The 19,175-nt window shown below is 46.1% G+C and overlaps 1 protein-coding gene across 7 annotated transcripts in view; it reads right to left on the reverse strand.

Annotated features, from left to right (window-relative positions):
* elmo1 (engulfment and cell motility 1 (ced-12 homolog, C. elegans)) overlaps positions 1–19,175 on the reverse strand; it is a 117,021-nt gene that overhangs the window by 31,869 nt on the left and 65,977 nt on the right. For all 7 annotated transcript variants that reach the window (XM_064348301.1, XM_064348299.1, XM_064348300.1 and 4 more), the window contains one exon: positions 7,015–7,151. In XM_064348301.1, coding sequence (XP_064204371.1) covers positions 7,015–7,151 — 137 coding nt within the window. The remainder of the gene's footprint in view (positions 1–7,014; positions 7,152–19,175) is intronic.

The following is a 19,175-nucleotide window of genomic DNA, read 5'->3' on the forward strand; positions in this document are numbered from 1 at the left end:
AGGCCGCTCGCCGAGCCGCGCGTTAGCGTAGCGCCAATGCGAGCGTGACGCCGGCACATAAATAAGGGGTTTGGAGGTGGGGGGGCGGGGGGGGGGACGAGTCGATACGGATTTTTGCCGGCCGTTGTTTTATTCTTCATTTGAGGGGGAAGAAACAAAGGCACGGACATGAAAGCCGACAGACGCTGGGATCAAACGCGCCTTCAACCAAAAAAGCGCTTCACGCTGCACTGACCCGCACTAGACGCCCTACGAGTTTCATCCATTTCTGTGTAGTTCTGCAGAAGAACACTGCATCTGCAATTTCAACTACAAAAAGAAAAATAACGTGTCTTTGTTTTATACGAGTTTTATCCATTTCTGTGTAGTTCTACAGAAGAACACTGCATCTGCAATTTCAACTACAAAAAGAAAAATAATGTGTCTTTGTTTTATCATTTTGTGTCTCAACATGTTTCACAACTATAGTCCCTTAATGCCTATTTCATTCTTATAAGCCATATAAGTCTACGTTCGAATTATACGTAAAGCACTGTTAAATTACACAAATGACAGTGACCGATCTATGCGTTAAATGCACGCATCGTCGCATCGCATTAAATTGCGGCACAAATGAAACCGAAATGACTTGCGGCAAATGAAAACGGGACAGAGAATAAACACAAACACGCAATTCCCAACAAACGAGAGAATAATGTGCCATTAAATCAAACCCAATACAGAGCGAGTTCAACGCAATATGCTAAATAACGATGGTGCCAAACATTCACTGATTGTTATCTAGATAGTCTTTTATCTGCTCGTTAAATTGCTCTCATCTGCCTTGAAACGATGTTCATTAGACGTGCTTTCTTCAGTCAGTCAAATTCCCTTCCTTCCCTGTCAGTAAAAGCGGCTCTTCCTGTTTTCCGTTTCATCCATTCGGGGGCTAGCGTTTCCTCCTGCGGGGGTGGAGTCTGCAGTCTACTAGGGTTCATCTAAACTCCTAAAATGATTAAGACTTAAAATGTCTGACATTCTGTTATTTCTCTGTATAAAAACGTAATGGGTCCCTGCTCCATTTACTGAACAGGACATTGTGGCCCAAGTTTAAAATAAGCTTAGATTTAGTAGCGTTACCCTTAAAATTGCTAATTCTTTTCTTCAAAGGGCTTCTCAACATTAACACGCATAAAAAAAAGATTAAAGACCAAAAGTTGTCTAGGAAGATTATCGAATATAATTGGAGGATGAGGTAATTCTGTATGTCCTTCTGACAAGACAGAGGACACTGCAGTGGTGGAGCGCTCCTCCAATTAGGACTGAAGCTCTCCAAATGTGCGAAATCCAACCGGCGATAAAATGCCCAGAAGTGAACCGTGACGGCACTAATGCGAGAGATTTCGCCGGAGGTTCCCAGGAGCGACGCGCAGCTGGCGAACGGTAGGGAGGAAGGCTCGCCGTTGACCGCACGACGCCCCGGTCGACCGAGCGCCCGACCGGACGCGCCAGCTGTGCGCGAGGAGCGCTGCCCCGGCGGAACGACCACGCGGGTCAGAGCCGGACCGCGGAGCTGGACGGTAGCGTGCGCTTCTGAAGCCGCGCGCGATTCCAGAACCAGCAGACAAGATGGCGGAGAGGGAACCAGCCTACGTAAAACAAACTGCACGTTCCAAATCAGAATAATGGGATATAAACTGCTTTCATGGAAAGATGTCTGGTGCAGTCTGTAGGGTGGTCAGCACTCAAACCAACTGCTCCCTCCGCCCCCCCCGCCCCCGCCCTGTACACAGTTGGGGGTCAATACCCCGCAGTGTCACCTTCTGTGCTGTGATCCCTTCTCTATCTGTCACGCTCTTCGCTTTCTCCCCGTCTAAATAAGGCAAAAAATACCAACGGAGGGCAGCCTCTGAGCTTTAATTTATTTTTTATGCTTTTAATTGCTTTCACGAAACAAACCAGAAGGGATGAAATTTTATCACGGGCAACAAAACCCACTGCCCCTGGTGCCTGTCAATCAGCCTCCGTTGTTTAGTAATTTACGGCACAAAGGGAAATCGGCGTCGTCTGCCGGTTGCGGCGAATGTTCAGTCGGCCTACGGTTACGCTAAGCGAACGAACGCGACGGCGGGAACAAAGAGGCCGCCTTCCTCGAAGGGCATCGGGGGCTTCGGACGAGAACCGTTACCGCAGCCCTTCGCACCGCATCGCGAGACGAAGCGATCGGAGGCGGCGCCAGAACAGAGCGGGACGGAACGGAGCCGTGGCCGGGCCCGCGAGCCGGTGCGAACCAAACGACCCCCCCCCCCGCTTTACCGGGCGTCTACACATTGCACTTCCAAAACCCTCTGAAGAGCAGGCTTTCATGGAATAGAACGTTATTTCAAAATACTGAGTCAGTGTTCTAGAACTCCGTTGCTTTCAGTGACCAGTAGTGATTGTTACATACGTATTAGTACGTTCAGTTAAGAGCATTCTAATCGCATATTTAGTGAGCATGCACATTGAAGGGTTAAGTTTGTTCGCAGACGCGGTCACAATGCACTTCAACTGTGGCGCTACCGCAATGACCCCACAACAAACATTTACTAAGGGCTCTTCGGCGTTGCAATTATTTCTTTAGCAGAAAGCTTCCAGGAGGTGGAACTGAAGTTGCTTCGGCAATTACAAGTCATTCATGTGCACTCAACCGTTAAATTCTCTGAGAAGCCGTGAATGGTCTTGATTGATCGCGCAATATTTGAAAAGCAACCCCGTGCATTTACAGTGCGCACCCAAATATGCTAATTACTTTAAAAGGCGATGAAGCTAATTGCGGGTCAACCATGGCGGAATCATCACAGACAGAAGCCAACCGCCACTCGCATACAAGGCAGAGCCCCAAACGTTGTGTGAGCCAGTTAAAACATTCTACATAAAACATCTATGGTTATTCGCTCAGGTAAACATAACGGCCTTACATCAGAAGAAACCAAGTGGACTAATTGAATTCACAAGCTGCATTTAGCATATCTTCCAAGTGCTTATCTGGAGGAGGATCAGCGACGGAATTTCAAAGCAGTGACACTTCACTCAGGCCGCTCGCTGAGCCCGACATCCTGCTTCCTGAACGAGCTAAGCGCTAACGCTGAATGTGCATCGGCCTCGCCGAGCACTACAAAGCAAAACACTCATTAAACAGTCAGAGCTGAATGTCAATGTGGATTTTGATCATATTTGGTAAGGTAAGATGGGAAAGATGTAAAAGAATGCAGACATGATGGCATGAGTGTCATAGGTCCGGGGGGGGGGGGTGGGGAGTGGAGAGTGGAGAGTGGAGGTGGGGGGGGGTCAAGACAGCACCCGTCATTGACCATCATTCAAAATAGGCTATTTTCACCTTTACGATTATTTTCCTTCTGGTCATCTCTTAAATTTTAGATTCATTTTGTAAACAAAAATATCCCTGTCTGACTCCTTTTTTTTTTACTGCTTATTGAAGTGTGGGCTACTCTGCTCCGCAGGGGCTGCACTTGTATAAGACTGAGGTAAACCTAGCTAGCTACAGCTAGCCTGCTTGTTGGGTCTGTTCTACTTCACAATTACATGTGCATTTACCAACAAATTTATCATACATGTGGAAAAGCCATTGCATCGCGGGCTGTACCAACCGTCTCCAAAAAATCCTGGACATCACCAGTGAGCCCCCAGAATGCTTCACGGAGCCGGACGAGAGCGCTTCATGACTACACACAAGCTAGCTGGCTCATCAACAGACCAAACCCAGCACTTCGCTTTGCTTACACACAGTAATTACGAACCTGCCATCTGCCTGTACCAATGGATCTGTCAAAGCAACACCGTATTTTACGGCGATTCACGAAAACATTCCCCTCTCCTTTTACGATTATGTCATCTGTCTCCATGCCAACAGATCACTTTGTAGGAAAGACTCTTCAACCTCACCTTCACTTAAAATGTAGATTGAGCACCTTTTATGAACGTAGTCGTGGAAATTCTATAGATGGACACACCTTCGCCGCTTAAAGACTAAAAGAAGAGCACAACCCACCAATGTTTGAAAAGAACTGAACTTTCAAATTTGCATATGCCAAGAAGGCACAAAATGGCCGACGCTCTCGTTCAAACTGCATTCTGACGCATTAGGCAATGGGCGGCGCGTTCCAGTGGAGTTCCCGGTAAGGTGGAAGGTGGAGGCGGTGTGTTAAGTGGTCAGGAGAGAAGCGCATTTCGTCACGCGCGTCGGGCGCCCACTCCGAACGAAAGAAAGCCCTGAATCAGCGCTTTGGCAGCAGGACGGGGAGGGGGGGGGGCTCCAGGAGAGGCATTCCATTCCAAGTTTTAACGGCCCCCACCTTCCTCGTCCAATCAAAAATGACCCCCCCACCCCCCCCACTTGCCGCGTCAGCGTTTTCACCTCAAGGGAAATTCCCACCCAGATTTAATCCATCTTGTTTATAAGCGCTGTCCCCTTCCTCCACCTGTCCCACCTTCACTGTGCGCAACGCTCGGGCCTCCGCGAACCCCCGTCTCTCATCGCGGGACGCAAACGCCGGGCTCATTTCACGTCCCCGAATCCGCAGCGACGCTCGGCGGGGTAGCGGAACGGGGAAGAGATTCGCCCCGCGCGCGACACGCGAAATGAGGGCTAAGTAAGGAGGCGCGGGGCGACACCCAAATAAATTACAACACAAATGACCCTGATGATCCACCGGCTCCGCGCGCAAGGCTCGGGAATTGAATTTGGGTCACGGGCGCCTCCGGGCGGGTTCTCTCCCGCGGACCGACTCGTGACAGAGAGAGAGAGAGAGAGAGAGAGAGAGAGAGAGAGAGAGAGAGAGAGAGAGAGAGAGAGAGAGAGAGAGAGAGAGAGAGACCTGCCTGTGCAGCAGAACCTGGGGGATCGGCAATGCTGCGCTGAGGTTTCCTTAATTAAATCTGAGTCTTAGCAGCAGCACAATCCACCCACACAAACAACAGGGGGAATCTAATCTCTCTCAATTCAATCAAGGCCTGGTCTCGGCGAAGCCGGCGATGGATTCAGATATTAGAATCCCTGGCCCCGGGACTCGCGGTCTATCAATCCAGCGCGGGCTGAATCAACACTTCAAAGGCTAGCGTTTCATGGGAAATTGATTCTCCACTTCGGCGGGGACGGGAAGCCACGCGGCACTTTGGGGCGAACGGCGCACCGGCGGTTCAAATCGCCGCCGACTGGGGATTCCGCCAAAGTTTTCAACGCCTCCTGTGATCTGAACGGGGCTGGTGCTGAGCCGCTCCCACTGCCGGCTTCCATGTAGCGCCGCACTAACGGCTGGACGGGGTGGAGCGTCCGGTCCGGGACCCTCGGTCGCACGGTCACGGTCACGGTCACGGTCGCAGGGCTTGGGATCAGAGCCCTCGAACCCCCTTTAAGGGTCCATTCCCAGAGGATCGCCGTGGTGACAACAGAGCTCCCATCGCCGGGTCGGTCAAGTCTCTCACAGCTGTGGATTCCCGCCCAGAAGCTGGCCCTAAAAAACCAGTGAGGTATGCAGGTCACGGAGTCCACCCGTAAGCAGGTGCTACACCACTGCTTTGAGGACCGGTGACATTTCATTATACATTTACACAGCAGGCTCCCCATTCATTATAATCAGCACCCCCCCCCCCCCCCTTTCAAGCGGTTTACAGAAAAGACAGCAGCCGTATGTTCGGCTGGCAAAGCCAAGGCAACGGCAATGCTGATTCCACCTGGCCTTCGGAACATCAGCGCTGCTCGTCTTCTGCGGCTGCAACCGTGGGACTCCCTTATCGACGGCGGGATCGCAGGCTGCTGAACGGGCCGGCGGTCCCGGCCGCCGCGTTACCTGCGGTCGCTTGCGGTCGGTGAGCGCGGCCCCCAAATTTCCCCTCCGCGAGCCTTCGGTGTTTTTGAGGTGCTATCGCTAAACCCTGTGAAAACCATAAGCCGCGCGCGGTAGCGACGCCCCTGGTTTTTTTAGCATGTCAGACGTCATGGTAATTTACTAACTACTCTGCGCTGTGGTTTATGTTCATCTCAAACACGCTGAGGTTCACCTTATTAAAGCAGAAACTGAAGACATTCCACACACAGCATCCGGGGGTGTTAGCAGAGGGGTGTGCGTTCGAGAACGCGGAATGATGATTTCCACGGTCTCACAGACATTACTACGGCGAGGAGACCACGAGACTGTGAGAGGGAATAGCGATCCTGCGATCAACAGACTGGGAATATTAAAACATTAAATTCTCAGTCTGTTGATGGCAGGGGCATTATTCTGTGATCAGAGGATCACAGTCAAAACTGAGACGGCGGAAGCACGCTTGATCCTATTCTGGCGCAGGAAAATAAAATCAATAGGTGTTTTCATGCAGCAAGAAATCTAACCTCGTTACTGGTGAAAATGTTATGAACACAATAAAACTCCTCTTTTATCTCTCTCCATACAGCCATCAATTTAATTATGCATGCTAATTAAGCACGAATTAAAGCAAGATTAATGCAAGCTTTTCTCTCACTGTACTGAACTTCTTCTAAAGGACAATCTATCAAGTTGATTTACTGGTCCATATGAAGAATATCCCGATGACATTCAATAACCAACATTTTCATTTTTTAGACAATCACATTTGCAAACTCGTTGAATTATGATGAACACAGCAGTCATAATCATATAATGTTAATGCCATTATTACACCATTGAAGCAGAAATCCAAATACCACACTCAGTCCTCAAATGCTTCTTCACAAAACTGTCAACTCTCCAAAAAACCAACTTTGTTGGAGCTAGATGGGTTTTCATGCTTCGTGGCTCAATCAATTTAATACATCTGCAAACCTCTTAAGGAAAATTGGCTTTTTAACAGCAGCGTCTATCAAGTTCAATACCAAAGCTGGCATGAGGACAGGTCTCAAATAAACGGTTAAGGGCAAACGGTCCAGGACGGGTAAAGCGCGCGATTGGTCCAACAACGAGCGGCAGCAGAGACCACACCCCCCAAAAGCCCCGCGCCCGCCAAAAAGCGGCTCACCTTGTTGAAGTCCTCGGACGTGGCTCTCATCTCCTTCCAGGTCTTGTTCAGCAGCTGTATGCAGATGCAGAAGAACTCCTCGAAGGAGCGGTCGTGGGTGAAGAACATGGGGTGGAAATCGTGGCAGTTCTCGCTCGCTGCAGAGAAAAGAAGGGTTTGTTACTCCACTGCTTCGCTGTGTGCGATTATACAGCTTACCTTCCACACACTTTACCTGTATACAACCAGATAATTATTGCAGCTGTCCAGGTTGAGGGCCTTGTACTACAGCAGGGGACATTCAAACATTTTTCACCATGGACCATTTACGAACTAGGCTTTCAGAACGAATTTTGCAATTCAAACATAATTTGAATGCCAAAAGAGTGAGTTTCTTCCAAACAGGAAAATGTGTGCTCACAAGCAAACAGTGGATTTTCACTTGTGTGCTATCAAACGTTTTTTTTTGCCTACTGAACATGTCCCTCACACTTCTGCCTTCTCATTCTCATGATACATTTGTTCTTCTATCCGTTTACCCACTGTCAGTGAAGAGATCGTCTCTCCTCAACATTGAATAAGTAAAGTCTGGAAAGTGCTCTGTGGAGCTCATGGAAAAATTCAACAAAATGAGACAGTAATTTGCACAATTTGTAAAATAAAGCTTAGACATCACATGGTGACTACCAATCTGAGGGCCCACTTTTAAACTGTATATCCAGCAGAGTTTACTTTAGTTTAGTTTGGTCGACTTCAGTATCCCACAGTGGGATTAGCTGCAGAGATAACAATCAGAGGCGCCTGCATCTAAATGGGCAAGCATGACCACATTCCTCTCTCTTCAGCTAAACGCACACACACACACACACACATTACTCACTGAACAGCAAGAGACCACTGCACATTAAAACCCTGGTAAGCACGGCACGCTGGTTGATGGCACTGACATCTAATCGTGCAAACACAATATTTTCATGTGCATTCAAACTGTTACATTCTTTAGATAAGGGATTTGAACCTACAAATACACTGCAACCCACAGTTGAACCATTGTTTCATTAGGCCAACAGATCCATTAGATTATCATTTCCAAACATTAAGCTAGCATATTCATAGTGTACATCAATAATTCATGAGTTAAACATTACCCTGCATCGTTCCACAACACTCTAACTGCGCCATAATTATCTGTAATACTGAGTGATATGCTTGCAATACCGTAATACTGAGTGATAGGCTACTGTTGAGCCATGGCCGTGTTCAACAGTAGCCTACAGACAACGCATAACAATGATTCTAAACGCATAACAATGATTTGAAGAGCGGCATTACCCCAGACCGTGTCATATTTCTCACAGGATCTGAGATACTCAGGTGCAGAGCTCTAGGCACAGGACACCTCCAGGTTTCTGAACCACAGTCAGCTGTGAGCAGATGGGTTTTTAATCAGTGTCAGAGGACTTCCATTTCTGTCTCGCATCACCCTGCTACCCACGGCTCGGCAGATGCGACGCCCGAACCTTCTGAGGTGCGGCTTTACCCACCAGTCTCTTTTTTAGCGGTTAGATTACGTTTTAGATATTACACGGGACGGCGAGTCTCACTCTATGAATGGGTAATGCAGGAAAAGACAATAACCCCAAACGCCTGCCAAAAAAAAAAAAAAAGAGCCTTTAGAGCACTCTGGGCTGCCGAGGGGGGGTGGAAGCTTCACGGAGCCACGAAATGAGATCTGTAACCTGAAGCGGCTCCCGGTTTGCTCTTAGCGTTGCTTTGCTTAGCAAAGGAGCCGCGAGACGTTACCGGGCGGCGGTATTCTGTCTCTATCCGCCGCTTCCTCCTGTCTGGACCCGAGCCCAGCACTGCCCAGCTCTGCCCGGTACTACTGCACACCGATTCCTTCACTTCAGAAGGCTCCTTTACTCAGAAACACTCCAAACCCAGCAGAAGAGGAATCAGAGGAAACCTCGGGACACAAAGAACTGTAGCAAATGCACTGATATCAATATGTAAACACACATACTAAAATCTGGCCCAAACAATAACCCAAAATAACAAACAAACAAATCTGCCATGATGAAAATCAAACGATGGTTGTCTAGCACAGGCGAAAAAACCAAAACAAAGTATTTATTCTGAATATGACCGTTAGCGGTGCAATGCTATCATGTGATATTACCAAACACACTGTTGCAACAGGTGTGTCAGTGTTGTAGGCCAGCAGGAGAGCTAGCATTATAGAGGTGACATACATCAGTCAGCGGTAAAACAAATCAATACTCAACAAGGACAATCATATTAAAGGACAGCTGCACAATGTAGTGCCTGTGTATCTGGTGCTATAATTGAGACCATACATACTCCAATGTCCCATTAACTGCAGATCAATATATATATATTTTCAAAATCAATAAATATTATTACCCACCGAAAATGGGTGCTTCAAGACATTACTCTTGCAATGGAAGCGGAGATTACTGCAAGGGCCCCCAAGCAAACAGAGAACAATAAGCTAAAAGTATTAAAATGAAGAGGTTTTATGCGAGATAATAAAAGCACTGAAAGCATTTAAAGCACATTGTAAAAATGTGTTTTTATTATAGCAGTTCTGCGAGCCTTTCTTCTGCTCCTAAAATGCTAAACTGGTTCACAGGCACTGCAGCAGGACAGCTCAAGGAGCTGACGCTGAATAGTTTAATGAGCGTCGCCCACAGGCAAGCTGCGCTTTATTTACTTCTGTGAACTTCTGTCATCACGTGGCCGAACTCGAGGATGTAAATGGGCACTGCTTACTCATCACTGCACCAGGCCAACAGGCCACAGAACTCACACGCAGTATCAAAAGCACCTGGAAACCATCATTAAAAAAACTCAGAGAAAGTACTTAGCTGGACATGGCTAGTGTTTGTTAATCTGCTTTGTCCATCCTACTTGGCAAGTCCATGCAAACTCATAGAGAATTCATCCAGTGACTAAAATAATTGTAGACCATGCGTCAAAAATGAAAACCAAAAAGCCAAAAACAGTAGTAAGTGGACTTACACACACTTACACTCAAGATTACTTTCAGGACAATCTTTCTGAACACTCTACAGCACAACTAAAGCATTTTTGCCGAACCCTGAGGGCCGGCCAAGAGCAGAGAATGTCTCTTACTGAGGAGCTGGCTGACCCGCTAAGTCGCTGACTCTCCGTTGTTGAAACTAGCGCGAGTGGTGGTGTGCAGTAGGTGGCGTTCTGGCAGCTAGCTAGCAAGTATTATGTAAATAGCCTACAAGACGTTGTATATTTGTGGATAAATTCAAAATACCCAAAAAACGCTTGCTACAGTAGCTAACTAGTTTCTATATTATAGCTCAGAGGCTAGTTACAAGTAGCTAAAATTAAATGGTGAGCTGAAAGCTTACCGATGGTGACTTAGCTAACGTCCAAATAATAAAGCAACTGCAGCTGGCTATCGATAGCCAGAGGCCTAGTTTAGGTATGGCAAAGACACCTTGGATTCATGGACTTTTTTTGTTAGTCTTGTTTGTTAGAGAGGGTGCATGACATGAATAAAACATATGCTATATATCATCAAAACGTGTGAACACTGGACTCATTAATGCATTTTGTTTGGTCTTTCGTGCTGTGCCACAACAACAGCTGACAAATCACCTGAACTTTCCTGCTTGGCACACATCATTTGCAGCATTTCATTTATGCTTCAAACTAGGGTAACATTTCCCCTGCAACTAACAAAACCTTGCATAAACTCAGAATTCTTAATTTGACAATGTGAATCACTTGCTGAGCATGTTATTAATGAGAAACAGGGAAGGAATCTAGGCCATGCCTGGCAAACAGGAAAAACTGAATGAAGAAAATATGAAGCAGCTATGAATCTCTGCCCGGGATGTGGGCAAATGCCCTGGGGCTTTCTGACGAAAGGACAGGATGCATGCTGGAGCCCTGCTCCAATCAGACGGTCAAGGCGCATCTCCAGCCAATATTACTGAAGACGAGACAGGCAGGCTGGCTAAACCCTTGCAGCCTTCTCTCCTGGTGTCATTTGTCAAGCTGGGGCTGACGCTTCACCAAACCAACTCCCGTGAAAAGCTTCACGTTTGTTTATTGGGCATAAAAGAAGACAACTAATGGGTCCTTCCAAAGTGCACTTCTAGCAGTGTGCACCCCCGGGAGCCAACAGACACAAAGCAAATGCAGTGGATCTGATCTGAAAGAACTTCAGCTATGGTTAACCTGGAATAGGAGAGACAATAATTGTGCGGCCTCTCAATCAACGCTTACTCTGATTGGTCAAGACATCCTGTGTGACATGCCTGGCCAATCACTGAAGAGTGCGCTTTTCCCATGATGAGAAAAGCAACCCATTCTATCATAGAGTGACATCAGCACCAAAAAGGCCAGTGGACATAAAGGCCTTCTCTCAGTATCAATGGCCTTTTTTGGCCTGAGCACAACAGAGAAGATTATGTGGATGAGATCCAGTCAGTGACAAACCAAGGCACTGCGTGGGGAGGCTGCCATATTGCAGCTATCCTTGCATTACTTCCCACACTGTAGACAGCCAGTAGTGCACTTTTTCTGTGGTACGACTCAACTGCAGCTCAAATCAGACTTCATCTTTTTGGATGGCTTTTTGAACGGAGAGGGTCAAAATGAACTGCTCGGCAAAATCCCTTTAAGGAAGTAAAAGCAGGAAAATGGTAAAGCTGTTCTCAAACACAGGTCTTGAAAGGAATATTTCTGCTGTATTCCCAGTTATCTACATCTAAATCATAGACTGCTCCAGATTCAGCACAGTCTGTGTAAAGATCTGGAAAGTGACACAATTTTTGATGCTATGGCACTACACTCCAACACACAAGATTTGGAATAAAACCATGAATATGAGGTTAAAGTGCAGACTCTCAACTTCAATTTGAGGGCATTTGCATCCATATCAGGTGAACCGTGAAGTAATTACAGCTCTTGTTATTCATAGTTCCTTTATTTTAACCGCTTATTCATTGTTTCATTTAAAAACCAATGTAATGAGTATAGAGCCAAAACAACAAAAACTGTGACGCTATTCAAATACTTACGGACTGGTCAGTGACAAAATTTTGGCTCTGCGTGGGAAGGCAGCCATATTGCAGCTATCCTTGCATTAATTCCCACACTGTAGACAGCCAGCAGCGCATTTTTTCTACGGTATGACTCAACTGCACCTCAAATCAGACTTCATCTTTCTGGATGTTTGTTCGGCCTGCACGACGAACAGAAAAAACTAAATTGCAACCTCGCTTTGATGTGTCATCGCCGGGTTGAGAGGGGGTTCAGTGACCCGCAAACCACTCCACCTGAGACCAACCGATAACAAGCCATCTCCAAAACACCATGCCACACTCACAGAGAGTCTCTCTTTGCCTCACCTCCATGCAATGAAATGATGAACGGCAAAGGGTCAAAATTAACTCCGCAAAATCCCTAAGTGCATTCAAATGTACCATGGTAAACGCGCATGTCTGAAATCTACGAACCTTCGGTGTTTGACAGATATCTGATAAAACCTCAGCGGTATAATTCTGTTAATGCGAGCCATGAAATGTGATAGCAATGCTGCTGAGCACACAGCAATCAAAGAGAATAAGGTTCTTCGTTAAGAAGAGCTTATTAACTTCAGTGGAAAAAGCACAACTCTTCATAATGCAAGAGTTTTTTTTGGAATAGATTTAAATTCTTATGTGGCTAGATGTAGACACATGCCCAAACACTATTGTTAGGAGCAATAGTTTGAGGGAAAATGAAAAACTCTCTACCACTGTGTACAACTACTACAGACATATTGAATATATTCTGAACTACTGAACATCACATTACATTACAGGCATTTAGCAGACGCTCTTATCCAGAGCAACTTACACAACTTCTGCACAGCATTTACATTGCATCCATTTATACAGCTGGATATATACTGAGGCAATGCAGGTTAAGTACCTTGCTCAAGGGTACAACGGCTTCGTCCTACTCACTAATTGAACCTGTGACCTTTAAAAAAATCCCATTGGTATATGAAGTGAAGTTACCATTCTGCATGGATCCAATAGAAAAGTTGACAGTCTTGTAGAAGCGACATTTTGAGAGCAGATTGCATTAGAATGCATTAGAGGTATCCCCATGACGGTCTCAACCCCCAGTACAACACGTGCTATGAAAATAAATGTCACAAGCCCAGCCTGTGTGACATATGGAGAAGGGAGAGAGAAAAAAAAAACCCTGTGTACGTTGTTTCAGGGCTAGACAGTGGTGTGTTTGGCTAATGGCGGGCCCCTTAGGACCGGCTGACATGCGATTCCTCGTTCATTTGACGGACAAGCTTCGAAAACCTGGCCGGTAGACCATCTATTCCCATCCCTGCTTTCCCCTCGATTCTGCGAGAGAGCGCAACGCACGGCCTGTTAATTAGAGCCAGAGGACACGTGATCAAAGTCACTGGAGCCTGGGGGGGGGAGAGAGAAGGGGGAGGGGGGGGGAGAAGGGCATCTATTTTTTGTCGTGTGGCCCGAGGGTGTCAGGCGAGAGCTACCCCGCCGAGGCCGCTCCTGACATCTGCAGCGAGGCCGAATCGGCGCGCGGGCGGGGAGGACGGGGACGGCGCGCCGGCGATGTCACCGCCCAGCCGAACGGCGTGATGAATGCAGGACGAGCGCTGTCATCCTAATTATAATTAATACCAGGCCGTGCCTGGGCGTCGCAGACACACCACTCTCCCCCCAGAGGGGAACACTCTGCCCTTGTCCACAGACTGCAGTCTGCTAAGATGGCCGCCGTACATGTCAAATGATGACCAGCACGTTAGCTTGCTGCCCACCAAAGTCTGTACACCTCGTACTGTTGCACTAGTGCCTGTTAAGCAGGGTTTTGTCTGAGCTTCCAAATAAGCGCAGGTATAAAATGCCACCTAATAGAAAAATATATTAATTTCAATAAAATACACACATAATTAGTGCTTCAGGAACTCATCTCGCACAGAACCTACATAACATAACATAATTATGAGAACAGGCCATTCAGCCCAACAATGCTCGCCATTTTCTTGACTAAAATGTATCTAGTGCTCTGATTACCTACAGGCTAGATAGCATCTAACACCGTATCAAGCCTGGTCTTGAAAACCCCCAGAGTTTCTGCCTCGACAACATGACCTGGCAGGATGTAAATACGGATGTTGACTCTAAGCTGATTTTGCTTGTACCAAAGAAGTCACATTTTTGTCATTTGCATTTGTATTTTCAGGCCAGGTCTCTTTTAAAAAAAAAAAAATGGGATGAGATGTCTCTGGCAAAGCACGCAGTCGAGCTCTGCAAAACCACGCCCTGCCACAGCCTTGTGCAATAAGGAAGTGCAACTGATATCGATGGAAAATCCATCAAAGCCGTCTCACGGATCCAATTTGGTTCCTATTGAAAATTCTAATGAAGACAGGGAAGTTTTACACTAATGACATGCAAATTCATTTTTGATGAGAAAGTGAACTGATTGACTGATTGAATCATTACCTTCAACCATGCATTTAACTCAGCTCAAATTCAGAATGCGACTAAAAATATATAATAAATATAATGGAGCCAGAATGAATAAGTAGCCTACTGCTATCCAAGGGTTTTCCTGAGGCAGCCCCTGATAAATCTCAATGAATATTTAAATTCCACAGGTAAACAATATGCATATCTTATGTAAATAATAACCATACCAGCACACAAATAACCTCACAAGTTCAAAACTGACATTAATACAGATGAACAGTTTTGGACCTTCAAAGAGTACCCTTAACTACATAAGACACCATGGGGGTTAATATGATATCATGAGTGGCAATTATACAGCTGTCAGTAACAAAATCAACAAAATCAACTGGGTAAAACTGCACTCGTGTGTGCAGATCTGATCTGAAGTAAAACCAGGACTCCAGTCAAGCAGTTCTCAAACACAGGTCTTTAAAGGAATATTACACACTATTCCCACTATTCCACTATTCTAGTCTGTAAGTATCTAGTGACACACTTTTTGATGGTATGGCACTGCACTCCAGCACACTGGATTTGAAATAAAATAATGAATATGAGGTTAAAGTGCAGACTGTCAACTTTAATTTGGGGGGTATTTACATTCATATCGGATGAGCTGTGTGGAAATTACAGTTGTAATTTTGTTGTACAGTCGTACAGTACTTTTAATTCGTAGTTCCTTCATTTTAACCTCTTATTCCTTGTTTCAAAACCAATGCACAGTAAGGAGCCAAAACAACAAAAACTGTGTCACTGGCCAAATACTTACAGACTGTGATTCTGTAACAGGGGAAGAAAGTACATTAGGACAGTGAAGTATTGTCCCTGGCACGTTACTTGAAGAGGTGATCCAGACTGGATCACAGACATGACCTCAAAACTGTCGCCCAATGTGCTTGCACATCGCTAGAATCAGGTAGTGTGAAATATCCAATCCGATACAACAATAAACAACATAATGCAACACAACACACAGTGTCCTCTGCTCAAACCAAGGTGAAATCACCATTGTTACCAGTCACCGTTCTGAATATTCAGGACACGTAGGCACGTTCCCGCTTAGCGCTTACTTGTCTGAGCACTTTAAACGTTTGCTGGACAGCACAGAGAGAACGCATGACATTTTAAAAAAAATCAATAAATTACAAAATTCCCAGCAATTGTTTCTACTGAAGAGCCAGGCGTGAAACCGGTCGTGTTGTAATGGTTGCCGTGAATTCCCTGCAGTTGAATTTTGATGCCGCAAAACTGCACTTGTACCCATTTCCCCATCTCCTTCCGTGAAGGATTTTGGCGGTGTTGTTCATAATCACTTCACGACAAGCACAGAAGTGAATGAAACACCCAAGCTCCCCCAAGTCGATCCTGGCCTCCTCATAGGTCAAGCCAATGTGAAATGTTTTTTGCTTTAATGATGTGCAGCACCCATGATTTGTGCTGAATGGTGTGGTGCATTGTGGGAAGAGGTAACAATATTGAGTCTTTGCTTCCCAGGGCGGATGGCTATTTATAGACCTTTACCTGCTCCCTCGGCATTCTCCCCAAACGGGGAACGGTGCGCGAGCAGAGAATGCAGTCCATTCCCCCCCGACGCCGCTGTGAAATGAGACTCCATTACCGTCTGATGCGGAGAAAACCGGGTCTCGCCACCTGCTACACGGGACCCGTCCTCCATTTAGAATCGAGACACGGGGGTCCCGGGGGGAGGTGGTCAATATCTCACCTGGCCTTCCTGTGGCGAAAAGGCAGCTCATGTGCTGCCGTTTAATTGAAATACCGGAATTGCAGCCAGTGGTTTAATTTGTCCTGTTTGACACTCAGAAAGCCAAAGCTGAGCTCTAAATGTACACCCTTGCAGAAATGAACTGTGCTGTCACACATTGTAAATATGAGGGCTTTTTTTGAAAACATGATACAATGATAATATATTCCCACAGCAATGAATTTTTTACAAAGTACATTTTAATATTAGAAAATGATGATAATCCGTATATTTTCCTGCATTTTGTGAAGAGTTGCAATACCATGCTGATATATTTTGTTTCGATATCTTTCTATCTAAGGATTGTTGTGATGAGTGAACTGAATTTGCATTAGTAAATATGGAAGGGGAATTCTGTGTCAGCACAGTACATCGACCCTGATTCACAAGCTATTGTGTGCAATGCAAATGTAATTACAAGTGCAGTAATATTGGACCTGCCTCCCCCTCCACCTTCCATGATTTGTAACATGTTATACTGCAGTGTATAATTTTCAGGTCACATGACAAGAAAGAAAAGGCTTCAAAGCTGGCCTGTGTATTAATATATAATTTAGCAGGTACATGTTTCAAAAGTGTAGAAATGTCCTTTTCAGCTAAGAAATCTCCAGTGTCTTCCACAACCAGCTCGCAAAAGTCACTCCTCGTGGACGATGAATCACAACTTGCTTTCTGAGTCACTGCAACATGTCGGAATCTTTTTCTAATCCCCATATGAGCACTCTGGGCATCCACAGGTGGCTATACTAAACCATTTAAGCCTTTTATCTTCCCAGATTTATCTTGTTGATTTCATAAAAATTTTGCTGAAAGTTAGTGTACTTCTCACTCCATTCTTACTGGCTCCAGATATATGCAAAATTCCCATTTAGAAAACTGAGCAGACCACACCTCTATATTAGTTCAGATGTTTGTGTATTAAAGATTTTATTTATTGTTTGAGAAGGAGAAATGATGCAACAGGGTAATTAAACTGCCTCAATCACTCTGGGATTGGTTTGAGACTACAGACCCTAGAGGTTAGAATATCACAAAAGGATTTTCAAATAGACTTGTGTTTTTTGAACAATAATTTCAATTTGGAATCTTATTGGAGTACGGACCTCCATATAAATACTATTTTAGGTTTGACAGTAAAACATAAAAATAACCGAGGGAAAAAATAGTGTGAATCAATTCAGTGAATAATGAGAGTCAGGAAGTTACTTCTGATGCTTCTTTACCACTTTATTTACGACCGTGCTTTCCACAGACCCAGCAAAGGGGCAGAAAAATGCTTATCACAGAGCAAACACCTGCAAAAAAGGTCATTTCACTTTAAGACTATGCAAGCAGCTTCTTTTTTTTTAATAGTCGGTTCATATAATTAAGCTCGCTCGCTCTGTGCAAAGCGCTGGATCCGAGCGGCGCACGTTCCTGCCAAATAATTCGGGCTGTCAGGCATTTTGATTGTGACAAACAAACCAAGACTGTTAAGCTCCACTGCTGTGCAGCTGTCAGGCTGAATTCTCCCCGGAAGGAGACAATGTACGTTCTTTAAAAGCAGAGAGAGAGCGACAAAGACAGAGAGAGAGACAGAGAGGGGGGTGCGTTTATCCATTAGATGAGCATGGCAGCTAAAATGAATTAAGATTTACTGCGGAGTGTTTGGTGGGGGGGGGAGGGGAGTTGAAATGAACACTACACATTAAAGTGAGACGAGAGATTGTTCTTCCATTTCAGGTGAGCAGATGGACACCTCAGGACTGGCCAAGGTTCGGTTTCAAATATAATCCAATTGAAATGCATAAATGAGATTTACTGAACACACTGGGGTGGGAGAAACACGGAACAGAATGGAGAGCAAAACTACACAGGGCAGGTTTCCTGAATAACAGCTGAGTGAGGTGAAGTTCGGGTGGTGAACCCTCATAGGCCCCCTTCTCCTGCTGCTAATTCTTCGGCTAATTGCACAGCCATTTTGCACCAGAGGTCAGATGGATCACCACCGTGGGAGACCTTTCTACTCACACAAACCACCAACCGGGCACCGTTTCCATTACATTACAGGCATTTAGCAGACACTCTTATTACACAACATTTTTACACAGCATTTATGTTGCATCCATTTATACAGCTGGACATATACTGAAACAATGCAGGTTGAGTACCTGGCTCAAGGGCACAATGGCAGTGTCCTACCTGGGAATCTAACCCGTGACCTTTAGCTTACAAGACCAGTTCCCTAATCATTATACTACCACTGCCACCCATCTATGGGGGGCCCACCAGTGCCCCCGTGTCCACAGCTCAACACCGCCAGCGCTAAGAGGAAACGGCAGACGCTAACGGGCTCTGAGGCTCCACCGCTCCGGCCCTGGCAGGAGAGACGCTCAGCTAGGTAAACACGGTGCGGCGGGGCTAAATTCGCGGCCGTAACGAGAACGCCGGGCAGCCGCCGCCACCGCCAATCAGTCACAAGGAGGACAGACGTCGCTCGGCGGGGGGGGGGAGAGGTCGCCTCCCCTCTCCGGCTCGCTCTTCTTCCTCTTCCCGCGTTTACTGCTACCTGCTCAGCCCGCCGGCGACGGCGCGGGGCGGCGGCTTCTTTAATAACGCAATCGCAGACCTGTCAGTCAAGGGGCTCGTCCCTCCGCCCCGTCGAGAGTCTCATCAACTCACATCCAGAGGGGAGACGCCGCCATTATTCAACAGCCCCGCAAATTCACATCGCTCCACGCTCCCATCTTAAATAACTTCATAAATATTATATGGGCTTCCTTTTCCCTCGAGGAGCCATTCCAACAACATCTGACTGATGCAAATTCCATTAAGGCTCTTTCACGAAATGTGGAGATCATAAATCTTTCAGAGTCCACATGGCGTTT

This window comes from Anguilla rostrata, chromosome 8 (assembly GCF_018555375.3).
Source record: "Anguilla rostrata isolate EN2019 chromosome 8, ASM1855537v3, whole genome shotgun sequence".
NCBI classification, from domain to species: Eukaryota; Metazoa; Chordata; class Actinopteri; order Anguilliformes; family Anguillidae; genus Anguilla; species Anguilla rostrata.